General features: G+C 38.8%; 1 protein-coding gene across 1 annotated transcript in view; it reads left to right on the top strand.

Moving 5' to 3' along the window:
• Positions 1 to 18,132, top strand: part of PPP1CB (protein phosphatase 1 catalytic subunit beta) — a 36,264-nt gene extending 18,132 nt beyond the window's left edge. The window contains exons 4-8 of the mRNA XM_081940144.1: positions 7 to 111; positions 11,729 to 11,800; positions 12,870 to 13,021; positions 13,499 to 13,633; positions 15,261 to 18,132. Coding sequence (XP_081796270.1) covers positions 7 to 111; positions 11,729 to 11,800; positions 12,870 to 13,021; positions 13,499 to 13,633; positions 15,261 to 15,365 — 569 coding nt within the window. The 3' untranslated portion in view covers positions 15,366 to 18,132. The remainder of the gene's footprint in view (positions 1 to 6; positions 112 to 11,728; positions 11,801 to 12,869; positions 13,022 to 13,498; positions 13,634 to 15,260) is intronic.
• Positions 18,133 to 19,392: the final 1,260 nt, after the last annotated feature.

The following is a 19,392-nucleotide window of genomic DNA, read 5'->3' on the forward strand; positions in this document are numbered from 1 at the left end:
TATTAGGTAAACGAAGATTTAATATCAAACTCTGGAAGACATTTACAGACTGCTTTAATTGTCTGCCTATTGCAGCAATAGTAGATGAGAAGATTTTCTGCTGCCATGGAGGTAAGGAAAAACCCATTTTTATATTGATGAAATTATTTCTTTGTTGAAAGTTAAATAAAAATATACAGAAATATTTATTTTCTTTTCAAACAAAATGTGAACTATATGATCAGCCTATCCCCTAGAATACCAACATTTTCCAAGAACCTGCCCAAGAATATGTGATAATCAAATTCAGCTCCCTCAGGAGGAAACATAAAGCTTGCAAACAGGGCATGGTAGTTTAATCCATTTTCTCAGTTGTGAAGAAAGACAGAGGTTATCAGTGCAATACAATACAATAGCAGAGTTGGAAGGGATCTTGGAGGTATTTTAGTCCAACCCCCTGCCTAGGCAGGAAACCCTATACCATTCCAGACAAATGGCTATCAACATCTTAAAGACTTCCAGTGTTGGGGCATTCACAACTTCTGGAGGCAAGCTGTTCCACTGATTAATTGTTCTAACTGTCAGGAAATTTCTCCTCAGTTCTAAATTGCTTCTCTCCTTGATTAGTTTCCACCCATTGCTTCTTGTTCTACCCTCAGGTGCCTTGTGGAATAGCTTGACTCCCTCTTCTTTGTGGCAACCCCTGAGATATTGGAACACTGCTATCATGTCTCCCCTAGTCCTTCTTTCTATTAAACTAGACATACCCAGTTCCTGCAACCGTTCTTCATATGTTTTAGTCTCCAGTCCCCTAATCATCTTTGTTGCTCTTCTCTGCATTCTTTCTAGAGTCTCCACATCTTTTCTACATCGTGGCGACCAAAACTGAATGCAGTAATCCACGTGTGGCCTTACCAAGGCATTGTAAAATGGTATTAACACTTCACGTGATCTTGATTCTATCCCTCTGTTGATGTAGCCTAGAACTGTGTTGGCATTTTTGGCAGCTACTGCACACTGCTGGCTCATATTTAAATGGTTGTCCACTAGGATTCCAAGATCCCTCACATAGTTACTATTGTTGAGTAAGGTACCACCTACACTGTACCTGTGCATTTCGTTTTTCTTGCCTAAATGTAGAACCTTACTCTCTTCACCATTGAATTTCATTTTATTAGATAGTGCCCAATGTTCAAGTTTGTCAAGATCCTTCTGTATCTTTAGCCTATCTTCTGGAGTGTTGGCTATTCCTGCCAGCTTGGTGTCATCTGCAAATTTGATGAGTTCCCCATTTCTTCCCTCATCCAAATCATTGATGAAGATGTTGAAGAGTAGTGAGCCTAAAACAGAGCCTTGGAGTACTCCGCTGCATACTTCCCTCCATGCAGTTCCATTGAGGACTACACATTGAGTGCAGTTGGTCAGCCAGTTACAAATCCATCTGGTGGCGATGCTGTCCAACCCACATTCTTCTACTTTATCTAGTAGTAGGTTATGGTCTAACTTATCAAATGCCTTAGTGAAGTCCAAGTAAACTATATCGACAGCATTCTTGTGGTCCCCCTAATTTTGTCACTTTGTCAAAGAATAAGATTAGTCTGGCATGATCTCTTTTTGACAAACTCATGTTGGCTTTTGGCTATTACTTTGTTTGCTTCTAGGTGTTCGCAAATTTGTTGCTTGATTATTTTTTCCAGAATCTTTCCTGGTATTGAGGTCAGGCTGATAGGTCTATAGTTTCCTGGATCTATTTTTTCCTTTTTTGAAGATGGGAACCACATCAGCTCTTTTCCAGTCCTCTGGTAGTTCCCCGGTGCTCCAGATCTCTGAAAGATACAGTTCAGTGGTTCTGAGATCTCATCTGCCAGTTCCTTCAGAACCCTGGGTATAATCCGTCAGGTCCTGGTGATTTGAACTCATCTAGGGTAGACAGGTGCTCACTTACCATTTTCTTCCCTATTTCAATTTGTGTTCCTAATCTGATTTTTGTTGAGCTGTTTTTGATAGGTTGGACTGATTTATCCCTTTGTGTAAAGACAGATCCAAAACATGAGTTAAATAGTTCTGCGTTCTCCTTGTGCTTGTCACCTTCTTGCCACTTTCTCCTAGCAATGGACCAATTGTTTCCTTAACCTTTTTCTTGTTTTTAACATGTCGGAAGAAGCTTTTTGTTGTTATTTTTTAGTTTTGTGGCAAGCCTTTCTTCATTTTGAGCCTTAGGTTTCCTTACTTCATCTTTACAGGCTCGGGCTATTTGCTGGTATTCTGCCTTAGTTATGTCCCCCTCTTTCCACTTTTTATACTTAACTTTTTTGTCTTTCAATTTGTCAGAGAGTTCTTTATGCAGCCATACTGGTTTCTTTTGGAAGTTGTTATTTTTCTTCTTCATTGGCATTGTGCTAGACTGAAGAATCTGAAGAACCAGATTGATATGTTGAACTATAATATTGCACTCTTAATTTTTGCTGGATCCATTTACTATTTATTATTTTATTATCCTTTAAGCCACTTCACAAATATTGCAGCTAGGTCTTGTGAGGCAAAAGGGTATGCATGTTGCCTTTGTTTCAGAGACCACCAAAAGTATATGTCAGTTGAGATGAGCTAGAAATCCTAGGACAGCATAACTTTTGGTGTGAGCTGAAATTTAAATTATCCAATCCCATCTTAATAACTGTACTATTCTGATTATATTGCCAGTTTTATTGAATGCTTCTGTAATTCAATAAGGAGGAGCATTTGCTAGGCCAGATCAGTCTGGTATGCTGTGATAACATATTTGTTCAACTTTATGACTCCTTGAAGAATACAAATAGAGTGCCTAAAATCTTTTTGGAAGGGTAGGTAGACCTCAGTAGGGAGACTATGAACCTCCAGAACCATCCACATTTCTCATGGAATGCTAAGCATAATTTATTCGAGCCATTCACAGTAGAAGTCTGAATTTAAAGCACTTGGCTCAGAGATAAATAAATATGAAGAAATAGATCATAACCTAATATTTTAAAATAAAGCAAGCAGGTTCCAAATAAGCTTATCCTTAAAATAGCTTGATCAAAATTCCAGCTTACGCTACATAAGTAGCTTGATGTGAATTTGTCTCAGGGTCGGTGCCCAGCAAATGAGCTTTAACTACTATATTTCTTAACACTGGCCTTCACTGGGTAGGAAATTGTAGATGAAGTTCATATATGTCCGTGATGGCGAACCTATGGCACGCGGAGCCATTTGTCAGGGCACGCGAGTTCACCTTTTTAAAAGCTATTTTTCACCTTCCCCAGGCTCCAGAGGCTTTATAGGAGCCTGGGGAAGGCGAAAAGAGCCCCCCCCGCCCCCCCAGAGGCTTCAGGGACTGTCCCTGAAGCCTTCGGAACGCTTAAAACCACCCTCCGAGCAAACCGGAAGTGACTTCCGGGTTGCTCGGAGCGTCATTTTAAGCGTTCCGAAGGCTTCAGGGACCGTCTGGACGGCGGAGGGAGGGGGGACTCTATAGCCTTCGAGCGTCCCGCATAGGAATCCGTCCCCTCGGGGCTTTGCGCGAGCGTCACAAGGATTAAGCCGAAAGGGGGGGGGGACGGGGAAAGCGAAGGGGGCTTTGTTGTCCTCCTTTTACTTCTCCTTTCCCCCTCCGGCTTGAATATGGCGCCGGGGCCCGGCAGGCAGCGAACGAGTCGGAGCCTGCCGACTGGAGGAAGAGGGTGAGAGGCGGGTCCTGTGAACGGCGGCAGCAGCGGCGGCAATAGTCGCAACTCAGCGGCGGGCCGCCCCGGCTGGGAGACAAAGGAGGGGAAAGGCGGCAGACAGCCGAGTTGCGATTATTGCCGCTGCTGCTACCGCCGTTCACAGGACCCGCCTCTCACCCTCTTCCTCCAGTCAGCAGGCTCCGACTTGTTCGCTGCCTGCCGGGCCCCGGGGCCACGTTCGAGCCGGAGGGGGGAAGGAGGACAACAAAGCCCCCTTCGCTTTCCCCGTCCCCCCTCCTTCGGCTTAATCCTTGCGATGGCGCGGCTAGAGCAGGAGGAGGCGAGGGCGGCGCGGCCGAGGCCTGACGGACTTCCCTTCGGTCGAGCCCATCCTGGTGGCGGCGGCGGCAGCGATGTAAAGGCCGGGCCCTGGCGCAGAGGCTGGGCGGAGCGGCGCAAGGACGCCAGGCCTGAGGCGCCGTGCGGCGGAGGCGATCCGGGCCCGGGCGATGGAGACGCACGTCTCGTGCCTGTTCAGGGACCGTCCCGAGGCTTCCCTGAAGCCTTCAGAGCGCTTTAAACGACCCTCCGAGCAACCCTAAAGTCACTTCCGGGTTGCTCGGAGGGTGGTTTTAAGTGTTCCCTAAAGCCTCTGGAGCCTGGGGAGGGCGAAAAAAGCATGCAAAAATGGGCGTGTTGTGCGCGCATGCGCACTGGGGGGCATGTTGCATTATGGGTGCGGCACGCCCGCACACGACCCCCCCCCCGCACTCCCCCCACTTGTGGCACGCGAGCCAAAAAAGGTTCGCCATCGCTGATATATGTGAACATGCAACTAATATACTGTATAATAACAATTTCATAAAAGATGCAATCTTAAAAAAAGTCACCAAGGATTGGTACAATTGGAACATTTCACACAATATAAACTAGTTAAAAGAACAAAATCCTACATTTTCAAAGATCTTATGAACACTTTTTTAGAAAACCAAATATTTCTCTGGAATTAAAATGATCATTAAAACACAGTTACAAGGAATGCATTTGTTTAACAATATTTCTGTTAAAGATAGTTTGTTGGAGAAAAATCAGATTCCATAAATACTTGGGGGGGAGGGGGATTCCTAGTGTCTTGCATTTCGTTCAGGAACTTAAACATCCCAGTGAACTGTCATCCTGCAAGACCAACTGGAAATATATGGACTGTTTTTTCAAAGGATATGTTAATATACCAAATGGAGGGTTATTAGAACATCTATCATAATGAGGCTACACCCAGCCTACAAATTTCCATTTAGTTTCTGATGACAAAGTAGATATTTGAAATAGCTGTTTTGTTTCTATGTGTACCCATAGAACACTTATTCTAGCTTACAGTAACAGCAAAAGAATAGGAAAGTAATCATGATAATGTCAGCACAGTTTTATAAAGTGTTAATGAGATAACTTAGGAAACTTGTCCTGCTTAAGTGGTACAGCAGCAAGCATTTGTCCTACCCACCTGCACTTTCCTATCTGAAGAAAAAAGTTTGCACATGTACTCAGGAAGATAAAAACTATCTTTAAGATACCATATAGTTATTTTATGTTTTATGTTAAAGAATTTGGAATAAATATATGGAAGACAGCATTTGTCGGTAAAATGAAAATATCAGATTAATCTCTGATCTAGAACATGTATTTGTGTAGGCACAGAATTGTATACAGTGGTCTTATTTCATGAGTGGAATGTAGACAGATCAAATTCTTCATCTTGTACATCCTATCCTTCAGACCCATGCTATATAATTAAGAAATTCCCTAGAACTAGGTCCATGCATATTTGCTTTGCACTTGAGGAAGTCTATTAGCATATTTGGGTGTAGTTTAATTCCTTGTGCAAATTCTTCCTAGTATGTCCAATGAATAATTTATCTGCTAGTTTCCTATTCTAGTAAATTTTCTTGTTCTATAAATCTATGTATGTAGTATGTTACTTGGGACTATGCTAGTCATTTTTCAGAATTAGGATTTGCCTTTTAACAATTGGGACACAGTGTTTTGTATCCTAAGTACTATTCAGAGTGATTTAGAAATGGTGATGGTTTTTTAAAGTAGAAGTCATAGAATCCATTACGGCATTTCCCTCCATAAGTATATTTGTTGAGAAGCTAGATTCCTGTAGTGTTTTAACTTTTTATTTATTGACTCTTGTTCTTAATTCCTTTGATTATAGGAAATTGCATGTTTTAGAGTGATCTGTGCATTTTCTGAATAACAAAATGTTTTATTAATTTGTATCATGCCTTTATTGTTTTCACAAATAACTCAAGGTGGCAAACATCCATCTTTGTCCACCTATTTTCCTCACAATAACAACCCTGTGATATGATTTGGACTGAGAGAGCAATTGGCCCAAGATCGTCCACCTGGCTTCCATGGCTAAGGCGGGACTAGAACTCACAGTCTCCAGGTTTCTATCCCATTGCCTTTTGGAACTTTTAAAAAAAGTTTTAGAGTTGATGACATTTTTCTAGGAAAACATAACTCCAACCAAGCATATTCATTTGAATTGTTTTATGGGGGAAACTGTCTAAAATTTAAGTTTATTCAGAATAAATTCTTAGATTTTTCTGTGCTCAGCATTTTTCCCACCTAGAAAATAGTCACTATGTGGAGATGACTGTAACAGTTTTTTTTAAAAAAATGTGGCATAATTTTTCAGTGTGTTGCAGGTACACAGATCTGTTTCAAGACATGCAAGACATACCAAAGTATCAGAAAAACGTGAAATGAAATAAAAATATGTGTAGTCTAATCCTATGCTTGCTTACTATTTGTACTCCCTCCCTTGAATTACTTACTTGTTTTTCTATACTTTTTAAAAATGATGCTGCTACAGCTGCATACCAGAACTAAAACCATCAGAGGCAACCTTTTACTTACTAGTGAAGTTTGAATGGTGGCAATAACTCGTGTCTAGTCACAGGAGTTCCTTGCAGCAGTACAAGTCCTTTCTGAGATCCAGAATGCCGCCTGCAGTTTAACTCTGTTTGCTCAAGATCACCTCACACAATGTAAGCAGACAGTAGCAGAAAATAACCCTGCTGCTGTACAGTGGCACAGAAAGAAAATTTAAGATAGCATTCTGGTCCCGTTGCACAGAACACTTAACCGTACAGTTCAAAAAGGCTGCGATTGTTAAAAGTGTTTGCCAAAAAACACAGTTCTTAAAATGCCTGCTCTTTGGTTTTGAGCATAGAATACTTACATGTTCTGAGTTTTAAAATGTTGAATGGTTTTATATATGCTTATCAAAAAATAATAATCAATTTCCTACTCTTATGCCAGTTCATTGAACTATAAAACTGTTCTCTATCAAGAGTTTTGTCTTATATTTATCTGTAAAGTATTGGAAATGGATCAGTTAAGAATTCCTTTCCTGTTATTCAGACATGCAAAAATGGTAGTGGTGCTCTATTTAAAAGTATAATATCAGCATTAGTAACACTAGTTGCAGAAGTGTTTACAAAAATCCTATAAGGCTAATTAACTTACAATAATAATACAATAGTAGAGTTGGAAGGGACCTTGGAGGTCTTCTAGTCCAACCCCCTGCCTTGGCAGGAAACCCTATACCGTTTCAGACAAATAGCTATCCAACATCTTCTTAAAGACTTCCAGTGTTGGGGCATTCACAACTTCTGGAGGCAAGCTGTTCCACTGATTAATTGTTCTCACTGTCAGGAAATTTCTCCTCAGTTCTAAGTTGCTTCTCTCCTTGATTAGTTTCCACCCATTGCTTCTTGTTCTACCCGCAGGTGCTTTGGAGAATAGTTTGACTCCCTCTTCTTTGTGGCAAGCTCTGAGATATTGGAACAATGCTATCATGTCTCCCCTAGTCCTTCTTTCTCTTAAGCTAAACATACCCAGTTCCTGCAACCGTTCTTCATATGTTTTAGTCTCCAGTCCCCTAATCATCTTTGTTGCTCTTCTCTGCACTCTTTCTAGAGTCTCCACATCTTTTTTACATCGTGGCGACCAGAACTGAATGCAGTATTCCAAGTGTGGCCTTACCAAGGCATTATAAAGTGATATTAACACTTCATGTGATCTTGATTCTATCCCTCTGTTGATGCAGCCTAGAACTGTGTTGGCTTTTTTGGCAGCTGCTGCACACTGCTGGCTCATATTTAAATGGTTGTCCACTAGGACTCCAAGATCCCTTTCACAGTTACTACTACTGAGCAAGGTATCACCTATACTGTACCTGTGCATTCCGTTTTTGTTGCCTAAATGTAGAACCTTACTCTTCACCATTGAATTTCATTTTATTAGATAGTGCCCAATGTTCAAGTTTGTCAAGATCCTTCTGTATTTTAAGCCTGTCTTCTGGAGTGTTGGCTATTCCTGCCAGCTTGGTATCATCTGCAAATTTGATGAGTTCCCCATTTATTCCCTCATCCAAATCATTGATGAAGATGTTGAAGAGTACTGGGCCTAAAACAGAGCCTTGGGGTACTCCACTGCATACTTCCCTCCATGTAGATGCAGTTCCATTGAGAACTACACGTTGAGTGCGGTTGGTCAGCCAGTTACGAATCCATCTGGTGGTGATGCTGTCTAACCCACATTCTTCTACTTTATCTAGTAGTAGGTTATGGTCTACCTTATCAAAAGCCTTACTGAAGTCCAAGTAAACTATATCAACGGCATTCCTCTGGTCCACTAATTTTGTCACATTATCAAAGAATGCAATAAGATTACAATACAATACAATACAATACAATAGTAGAGTTGGAAGGGACCTTGGAGGTCTTCTAGTCCAACCCCCTGCCTAGGCAGGAAACCCTATACCGTTTCAGACAAATAGCTATCCAACATCTTCTTAAAGACTTCCAGTGTTGGGGCATTCACAACTTCTGGAGGCAAGCTGTTCCACTGATTAATTGTTCTCACTGTCAGGAAATTTCTCCTCAGTTCTAAGTTGCTTCTCTCCTTGATTAGTTTCCACCCATTGCTTCTTGTTCTACCCTCAGGTGCTTTGGAGAATAGTTTGACTCCCTCTTCTTTGTGGCAACCTCTGAGATATTGGAATAATGCTATCATGTCTCCCCTAGTCCTTCTTTCTCTTAAGCTAAACATACCCAGTTCCTGCAACCGTTCTTCATATGTTTTTAGATTAGTCTGGCATGATCTGTTTTTGACAAATCCATGTTGGCTTTTGGCTATTACTTTGTTTGCTTCTAGGTGTTCGCAAATTTGTTGCTTGATTATTTTTTCCAGAATCTTTCCTGGTATTGAGGTTAGGCTGATAGGTCTGTAGTTTCCTGGATCTAATTTTTTCCCTTTTTTGAAGATGGGAACCACATCAGCTCTTTTCCAGTCCTCTGGTAGTTCCCCGGTGTTCCAGGATCTCTGAAAGATATAATTCAGTGGTTCTGAGATCTCGTCTGCTAGTTCCTTCAGAACTCTGGGGTGTAATCCATCCGGTCCTGGTGATTTGAACTCGTCTAGGGTAGACAGGTGCTCACTTACCATTTTCTTCCCTATTTCAATTTGTGTTCCTAATTTTGTGGTGCTGCTTTTGATAGGTTGGACTGTTTTATTCCTTTGTGTAAAGACAGATGCAAAACATGAGTTAAATAGTTCTGCTTTCTCCCTGTTGCTTGTCACCTTCTTGCCACTTTCTCCTAGCAATGGACCAATTGTTTCCTTACCTTTTTTCTTGTTTTTAACATGTTGGAAGAAGCTTTTTTTGTTAATTTTTACTTTTGTGGCAAGCCTTTCTTCATTGTGAGCCTTAGCTTTCCTCACTTCATCTTTACAGGCTCGGGCTATTTGCTGATATTCTGCCTTAGTTATGTCCCCCTCCTTCCACTTTTTATACTTACTTTTTTTGTCTTTCAGTTTGTCAGATAGTTGTTTATGCAGCCATGCTGGTTTCTTTTGGGAGCTGTTATTTTTCTTCTTCATTGGTATTGTGTTAGACTGGGTCTTTGTAATCTCATTTTTCAAAATTTCCCAAGCTTCTTGAGTTGTTTTCCCCTCGAGGATTCTCATCCATGGAATTTTTCCCAAGCTCTCTCTAAGTTTATTGAAATTAGCTTTCTTAAAGTCCAAGACTCTAGTTTGACTTTGTTCTACTACTTGTGTTTGGATAATGTTGAATTCCAATATTGCATGGTCACTTGCCCCCAGGGTTCCTATGGCTTCAACACCTTCTATCATTTCCTCTCTGTTAGTGAGAATTAAGTCCAGTATGGCTGATCCCCTTGTTTCCTTCTCTACTTTTTGGAAAACAAAGTTGTCTGCTAGGTTTGTTAGGAACCTGTTGGATCTTCCACTTGGTGCAGAGTTTGTTTCCCAGTTGATGTCAGGGTAGTTAAAATCTCCCATTACTATTGTGGTGTGCTTCCTACATACCTTAGTTAGCTGACTAGCAAAAAGTTCATCTTCTTCCTCTGCTTGGTTGGGTGGCCTGTAGTATAGACCTATGGCAATGTCATTTCCCCCACAACCTTTAATATTGACCCAAATGCATTCAAGATAGTTCTCATTATTGTTGTGCTCTATTTCTGTAGAGACGCAGTTATTTCTTATATATAATGCAACTCCACCTCCTCTTTTATTTGGTCTATTTCTTTTAAATAATTTAAATCCTTCTAGCTGTATGTTCCATTTGTCAGTTTCATCCCACCAAGTTTCTGTAATGGCAATAATATCATATCTGCCCTCTTTTACTTGAATTTCTAATTCTCCCTGTTTATTCCTCATACTCTGTGCATTGGTATATAGACATTTGAGTCCATTTTGATTGACCTTGTGTTTACTGTCTACATAACCTGTGTTATGCCTGACTGCCCCTATTTTCTTGCCACTTGTGTGATTCATGCACATGGTATGGCAATCACTATTACATGCTTGGTTTTGCTTGACAACAGGAGTGATAATCTTACCCACACACACATCTATGTTACATGCATTTATAACCCTATGAATTTTAGTTTGCTGGGGACAGAGATGTTCTGTATCTATTAATTCTCTGTCCCCGCTCTTCAGTTTAAATGTTTATCAAGAAAACCTGTGAATTTAATGCCAAGTAACTCAGTCCCTTTCTTGGATGGGTGCAGCCCATCTCTTTTGTACAGTTTTTCATTGGACCAACTACAGGCTTCATGACTAATAAAACCAAAGCCTTCCCTTTTACACCACTCCTTTAGCCAAACATTAAACTCTGCTACACGCCCTTCCCTTTTTGTTCCTTATATACAGGTAAAACCTCTGAAAAGATAAGCCTACAACCTATACTATTAAGTTCATACCTCAAGTTCTGGAAATCATTCTGCACAGAAAGTACATCTTTCTGGGATAGATCATTAGTGCCAAGATGTATAATAGCATCAACGTCACAGTCCTTACTTGCATTCTTGACTATCTTAAGAATACGCCTCTTGTCTCTGCTGGCAGTAGCACCTGGCAGACACCTGACCTCTTTTAAAACCTCCATATCCTCTCCTAAATTAACATCTCTTACGATTGAATCACCAACCAGAAGTTGACTTCTCTTTTTACATACCTTGATCTTCTTCTGCGACTGATGTGTGATACCTGGTTCCCCTTTTCGCCTTTCCGAAGAAAGTTCTTCGTTTTGGACCACGATCCCCTGCTTATTTGAGTCATCATTATCACAACTGCCTTGACCTATCTCTTTAGTGTCCCCATTAAGGTCAGCAAGGGCACTATATCTGTTTTGCTGGGTCACAGCAAAAGCTTTGTGTTTATGGTTCACAGCTCTCAACCTGCCAGATCCCACAGTTGTCCAGACAGCTCTTCTCCTGCAAGATCTTTGTGGTAGAGGGAGCTGATAGTGTGGCTTCGCCATAGAGTGGAATGGCTGACGTAGACACCTAGTTTCTGCTTGGAGAGCACAGATTACAGATTCTAGATAGGTAATCTGCCCATGTAGACTCATAATTTGTTTACAAAGGGGACAGTAACTTGACTGGGTTTAACTGAAAAGTATAGAAAATAAATGCTGTTGATCATTTTTTTTACAGTAAACTTAAAATCTTTTGTTGTTATAGGATTGTCACCAGATCTGCAGTCAATGGAACAGATTCGAAGAATTATGAGACCCACAGATGTTCCTGACACAGGTGAAATTTTTTAAGGATTAAGAATATGCTTCTGCAACTGCCGTTTTAGGAGCATATTCTCAAAATACTTAATAATCTGGTCCTAAAAGTGTAATATTTAGAAATTAACGTACACCACCTAGAATCTCATGGGAAGGGGACTAAAAAGTGTTACTAAAGTTAAAGTTTTAACTTCTGTAAAGTTAATTATAGAAAATGCATTGTAGACATTTTCTAGTTATTAATGCTGTGGCTTGACAATGGGAATTTTGTCCCACTGGGTTTAGTGAATACTAATTATGATGTAGTCCCACTCTATATATTAAATTGCTGTTTAGATTTTAAAGAAGTAGGCTATTTGTATATGAAATGTAGTCAAACATTGTTTATCAATTTGAATTCTCAGGGTTGTTGTGTCTTAACTAGGTTATTAAATTATTTTACTTTTTCGAAGGTGAAACCAGTGGGTTATAAACTAGTGCTTAGTGATTGTAGCCTTGGGAATTCAAAATATATGTTTATGCTACATATATATAAATAAATTTAAATACAATACCTGCAATAATCAAAAATTTCATGACACAGTATTGACAAAATTTCCATCTGCCAATAACAAATCTTACTGATTCACACATATATGCCAATACAATAGAAGAGGGGTGTAAAACTCTTTCATTAAGGGACGCATCAAGGTTGTGTTTGACTTCAGGGGACCGGTGTGGGTGTGGTGTCCCAAGTGCTCTGCCAAAACGGCCTCCTGAGCTCATTTTTTGGCTGTGACAGGCTCCTGCAACCCTCTGTCAGCGAAAATGGAGGTTGGGAGGGCAACCCGTGGCTCTGCCAAGCTCCATTTTTGCTGGCAGAGGCACTGTGGGCCACTGTTTCCAGGGCTAGATCTACGCATCCCACAGGCCAGGTCTGGCCTCTGGGCCTTGAGTTTGATCCCTGCATTAGAACATCGTAGGTTCTTGGGAAGAACTCGATGCAAATGAAAGCCAACACCAACTAAAGAAATGGCAGCTATGAGTTCATATTGTGGCATGTGTAATGTTGTTTATAAGTCTTAATGAATGTATACTTTCTTTTTAAGGCTTGCTTTGTGATCTGTTGTGGTCTGATCCTGACAAGGATGTGCAAGGCTGGGGTGAAAATGACCGTGGAGTTTCCTTTACTTTTGGAGCTGATGTGGTCAGCAAATTCTTGAACAGACATGATTTGGATTTGATTTGTCGAGCTCATCAGGTATGAAAACATTACTGCTAAAATTTAGATTTTATTTTTAATTCTCAGAATTTATGCTTTGGCAAGTTTTTATTTTTTTGTGTTCAGTGTATTCTGCATGTAGATGAGCTAGTGTAAATTGGATTGCAGATAACTATCACTTCTGTTAATACAAATACACTGTTGCACCTAAAATGTTCCTGTGAAATTACAGTACTGGACCATAATCATTGACATACTATATTCTCATGTACGCCTTCATTTTAAAATGCACTATAAAAATGTAGAGCTTTGTATAGGTGGTCTTGCTTACACATACACACATACTCATTTTCTTTTATTCTTTTCATTGTTTTGCTATCTAAATTTTAAAATTAAAAATCCTGATTTTTAACATGTTTTCAACTATTTTTAGACAAAATATTCTTTAACAAGCAATCTCAAATTATAGATATATTTACAATTATATTGATAATGGTTTTCTGTTCTCACTGGCAGGTGGTTGAAGATGGCTATGAATTCTTTGCTAAACGACAGCTGGTTACTCTATTTTCTGCTCCTAATTACTGTGGAGAGTTTGACAATGCTGGTGGCATGATGAGTGTGGATGAAACTTTAATGTGTTCTTTTCAGGTAGGTGTTTTTGATATTAACCATAACTTATAAATTTACAAGCATTAGTATGTGCCTAAAACTAAAATAGTAAAAATTAATTGGAATTACTAAATATAATATTTAATTGTATCTTGATTGAAGATTAGGATTTTGGATTATAAAGGCTAAACTCTTTGTTGGGAAGCACTAATTATTATGGCCATTATATCAAACCAAAATAAAAGGCCTGAAGGTGTGAATCCAAGCTTGAGCTCTGTCAATGGAATCTTTTGATAATGTAGGTAAACTAATCCCTAATTAGTGCAAAGCACAAGCGGGATTTGGTGTTATGTTCAGAGATTCTCATTTACAAAACTCTGAGCTCCCATCTCTTTCTGATACAGCAATCAATAAATGCAATGATTTTTTTAAAATTTCGGTTTAGCAATAACATAGGCGGTTATAGAAATAGAAATTGAATGAATGAATGGATATTTGTAAACCTCACTATTACAAAATGTTTTGCACAGACCTACTCAGCTCATGTATAAGAGAGAAAAATATACTACTCTGTTGCTAGTCATGGTGTATTGGATCAAATCAACCTGATTTGTTCCGAACTCCAGATAAATTTCCAAAATGCTTGATGTTTTTTCTACAGTCAAAAACTTAGCGCCCAGAAATTGTTCTGTTTTGTTTAACAAATCAGAAATATTCTTAAATAATAGTTTGTGGATAATGACAACTCAAAATCCTTTTAAGCAAAACTGAATTGTTGTTTGGTATTTCTTTAATTTTATATCTATTGGACAAGGAAATAACATGTAACAAGTTTTGTAACATCTCGGGCCTTGTGAATATATCAGGGAATCAGTCTACAGTTAGTCATCACTTAACAACCATTCATTCAGTGACACTTTAAAATTACAGTAGTGCTGAATGAATAATGCTCAACTCTCCTATCTCTTGCCATCCCTGTTCTTTTGGCTACCCTGTGTTCCCTTGCTACCCCCACTGCAGCCAGCCCTGGCCCACTTGTGCATCCTCTGCCTCCAAGCAGCAGCCATTTCTGATCCTGCCACTGGCTGCAGCAGTCCCATGCTTCTCTGTTGACCTGGACTTGCAAGTTCCTGCCATTTTCTCAATTGACTTTGATTATTGAAAACAAGCTGGAATTCATGAGTAGGTCCTCACTTAATGACAGCAATGGGATTACTGTCACTAAGCAATATTGTCATGTAACACCAGTCATGCTTTATGACCTTATTACTTAGCACTGAAAATTCTATTCCCAATTATTGCATTGTCAAAGGACAAAATGACTTCTGCAGAGTAGGACAAATAATTGTTGCAGATCTGGTAGTCATAATTTTGCAAGACATAATGGCTTTACAAGGTGAGAGAAAACAGTGTAAGATTATATAATCCTAATTAAGGACATATAAATTCAAAATAATGGGTTTATATTCAAGTCACCTGTCCTGCTTTTTGCTATGGATTTGTGATCTTGGGCAAGTTATTTGTTTTCTATTCTTTTCAGTTTCCCTAAGTGAAGATTGGTATAGCTAGTTCAGTCATGGCAGCCATTTTATAGTGACATAAAATGATTTTTTGACATGCGAAATATTTCCCAGCTCATAAAGACGGAACTCTTTTTTCTCTTAAGATTCTGAAACCTTCTGAAAAGAAAGCAAAGTACCAGTATGGTGGACTGAATTCTGGACGTCCAGTCACTCCACCTCGCACAGCTAATCCACCGAAGAAGAGGTGAAGAAAGGAATACAGTAGAAAATCATCAGATCTGTAAAGGACAAAACTCCATATATACAGTATATAATAAGTGTGCACTGTAAAACCATCCAGCCATTTGACAACCTTTATGATGTCACATCTTTAACTTAAAGAGACGGGTAAAGGATCCTTAATATTTTCTAGTTGACAGATGTGCAACACTGTATTGTAATAAGTATACACCAAGTTCCAGTAATCAACATAAAGTAAATCAGATCTAAACAAATTATTTTGGTTGCATACATGTCAGTTTTAAAGTTGACCAACATCCCAATTTAAGCTTAATGTAATAGTTAAATCAGATGAGAGCATGATGTTTCATTTGTGTAATGTGGTCTTACTGTTGCTTGATTGCTTTTATTTCTATTTTGTAGCTAGAATGATGGCAAGGTATCTTAGTAATGTTCCCTGGCTAAAAATGAACTGTGGAAGGGATTTGAATAGCCAGCTGTTGCTGTTCTTTCTCTTCCAGTAATCTTGCTGACTAAGTGTTTTCCCCTCTAATAGGAGTCTGGTGATTAAAGACAAACCAAGCTCAAGCTAGTTCTTCAATAATGTTCCTTTTCCAAAGAGACTAGAAATCAGTGTTTTTTCATAAAACAAAACTTATTACTTAGTCTGCCACTTCGTGCACTGCACCATTTAAAACTAACATTATACTCATAACAGCACTCATTCAACTAAAATAGGTCAAAAGTTGTATTTCTTCTTTGTTGGTCATGGAATATCTTGCATTAGATTTTATTAGCATGAAACATTTTTCAGCATGCTTAGCTTCTTGATAATGCCACACTTGCATTAAAGTACATTCTGCATTTCTCAGAAGACGTGAAGATTCTTCTCCGACAGCCTTGGAAGTGCTATTTCTCTTCCCTTTTCTTCCCTGCCAGCACTCCAGGAGGGTTATTTAAATGTATATTGATAAAAAAACAGTAGGGAAATTAAAGCTAATGGTGGTTGAACTGTCTAATATATCTACATGATTGTAAGGCTTATGTTACAAAGAATGATATCTTCTGGATTTTCATGATCAAAATTCATATTCATGTAGAGATTTCTGCTTTGTAGTGTACGTATAGTAGCAATAATTTCTGTACATGATCAAGAGTTGATGCAGTATTTCTTTTCCTGCTTTCCTTTTTAAGGATTCATATTAATGATAAGTGTAAGCTCATTTGTAAAGTTTGTAAGACAATAAAAATGGAAAGGCAAAGATTTCATTGAATAGGATTACAAACTTTTATTGGACACTGACAAACTTGTAAGATTTAAGAGATAAGGTTACAGTTTGTATCATTCTGTGCGCAACAATAAATGTAAAACTTTAATTTTTCCTTTGCAAATGTTACACTGAGGATTTGAAACTTGCATTTTATAAATAGCACGTATTATGCAAGTGATTTCTGCTAAGTGAAGTTCTTTAAATTTAAGCCTCTTTTCTAATTCCATTTTGTTTTAAACATTAAATGTAGTTTTTTTTCCATTTAGTAAAGTTGTTTAATTCATTTGAAGTCTGACTGTTTATTCCAATCCTTTTAAAAAATTCATTAGCTCTTAATGGCATGCATTAATTGCTATGTGGGTAAAAGGTTAATACTAATGCTAATATAAACATTCAATAAGAGTATTTAAAAACAGTGTTATTTTCCTGTTTTAAAATCACAGAACTCAGTAATAAGAATGGTGCAGTGCCAAGTTGCTGAACAAATGTCACTTCCAGAACAATGGCTAATTTTCAGTTGCAGTTATCCAGCACAGTGATAAAAAGTTCTCATCTGACTGCAGACAGGTGAACTTGAGTCATTAACTAGAAGAGAAATTCATGCCAATAACCTCATTAGGAATTGAGAAAATGGAAGCAAAGCTTACATAGCTGCTGGTCCAATAATGACCCTTTTTTACAGGTGAACCCTTATTTAAGTGTTTTAGAACATTAATTTGTACAGCTGAGTTTAAACATTTTTTTTTGGGGGGGGGGGAATGCTGTTACATCACTGCTTATCTAAGCATGCAAAAACGTATTGAAAGATGGTAACTTTTTACTTATCAGTATCCTGTAACTGAAATCTCTCGTCATTAATATCTGGTAACAGCACAATTCTAGTATCTGTGCAACAAATAATATAATCACTACAATTACCACTTATCATCTTTTTCTTGCAACATTTCTGAAAGAATAATTTATTGGAAGCACTTAAGGGCAGATCATGTTCAGTCCTTAGAACTGGTCCATGAATATGAAATCCCCATTGAGATATATGACCTCTGGCATGCCATAAGTTCAGTTGTAATGTATTAAGCATGATTTTAAATATTATTTTATTGTCTGTCTTCCCACCCCCATCATTCATTGCTTGCGTAAAAGGAACACAGTTCCCTTTTCTGCAATCTTTCTGTAAAGCTGGTGTCACTTTCTAGTAGCGTTTTTCCACAGTTTTATTTCTAAGTAGCTTCTACCTACTGTGTGGAGTTTTCTTTCCTGCCATTGTTCCATCAAACTGTCACATAAGCAATTTGCTTAAAGACAATCTTGTGCAATGTGGATGGACTGCTAGAAGATTCTGATATGAAAGTAGTTCACAGGATAGTTTTTGAACAAACTGTATAAAAGACTTTTTTCCACATGTGTGAATGGACATTGTTTAAAACCCATCTTGTGGATGCAAAATATCATATCTAAGCTGGTTGTGTCCTGCCAACCTGGAGGAATATTGAGTTTTAGGAATAAATACAACTAAACCCCTTGATTCTGTATTCATGTCTCTTATTTGCACGTTAATGCGTTTCAGTTGTACACATTGTCTCAAATGTATCTGCTGTTAAATCTTGAAGACATGTTTTGGAAAGGAAGAACACCTCTTTAAATGCCACTAACTTTGTTAATCCCAAAGGCAAGATAATCATAGAATCCAGTTAAGTTCCAGCTTCACTAGAATAGATTGGGTTAACTTTCTGTGCAGCATCCCAATATCTGCTGAATGTTGGGAACTCTCTAGAACTAGTACTAACCAATATCCATATTTCATAGTGGTCAGTATTGAAGAGATAAGATTAGACAATTAAAAAGGTAAAAGAAAAAAGTGTTTCCATGCAGTGCAGATGCTAACACACAGCCAAACATTTAAGAAATATGGAAGTACACAAAAGTACATTATCTTTTGGGTGACCAAAAGAACATGAAATGTACAAGTGATCCTCCCCTGCAGATAGAAACTTTATAGAAATATTAAAATATATACACATTGCAGATTTAAGAAATCCTAGGTTATTTCGTAGATATCCATCATGTAGACACAAAACATTGGGGGAATTTTGTTTGCAATACTTCTAGTAGCTATATAGTTCAATATCTGTTTCTGCAATTAACCAAATACTTTGGAAAATAAAGCACAAGGCTTTCCATGCTTGAACATGAGTTTATATTGTTTATATATGAATCAGATTCATTTCTCTGTTGCAGAATTTTCTTTTACTTTGCACTTGCTCACAAATGTATTAAGAGAATGGACATACATATTTTTGGTTGCTTTAGTGTCCGCCAGGACTTGAAGACATCCAGAGTCTCATCTAACCCATCGTTCAATTACTTTTTTGGAAGCCTGGTAGAAACCCCACATGTTGTTAGACATTTCCTTCGCCCCCACAAATAATAGATTTGCTGGGATTGCCAATACCAATATTTAGAAAGGTGGAGTGAAAATTAAAATTGTCGAATTACCGGTAAGTAACATCTCTTAAGTCAGTGATGGCAAACTTCCGGTTTGCTTGGAGGTTCATTTTGACTGCTCCGGAGGCTTCAGGGAAGCGTCCCGAAGGTCCTTGGAGCCTCCAGAGGGCTTCTGGGGGGGCGGGGGAGGCTGTTTTCGCCCTCCCCAGGCTCCTATAAAGCCTCTGGAGCCTGGGGAGGGCAAAACATGCAAAAAATGGGGGGGAGCGCCTGTAGTGCACGCATGCACGCTGGAGGGGGTCACGCATTGCATTATGGGTGCGGCACGCCCACACACTAC

This window comes from Natrix helvetica (genome assembly GCF_964273705.1).
Source record: "Natrix helvetica genome assembly, chromosome: 2".
In the NCBI taxonomy this organism is placed as follows: domain Eukaryota; kingdom Metazoa; phylum Chordata; class Lepidosauria; order Squamata; family Natricidae; genus Natrix; species Natrix helvetica.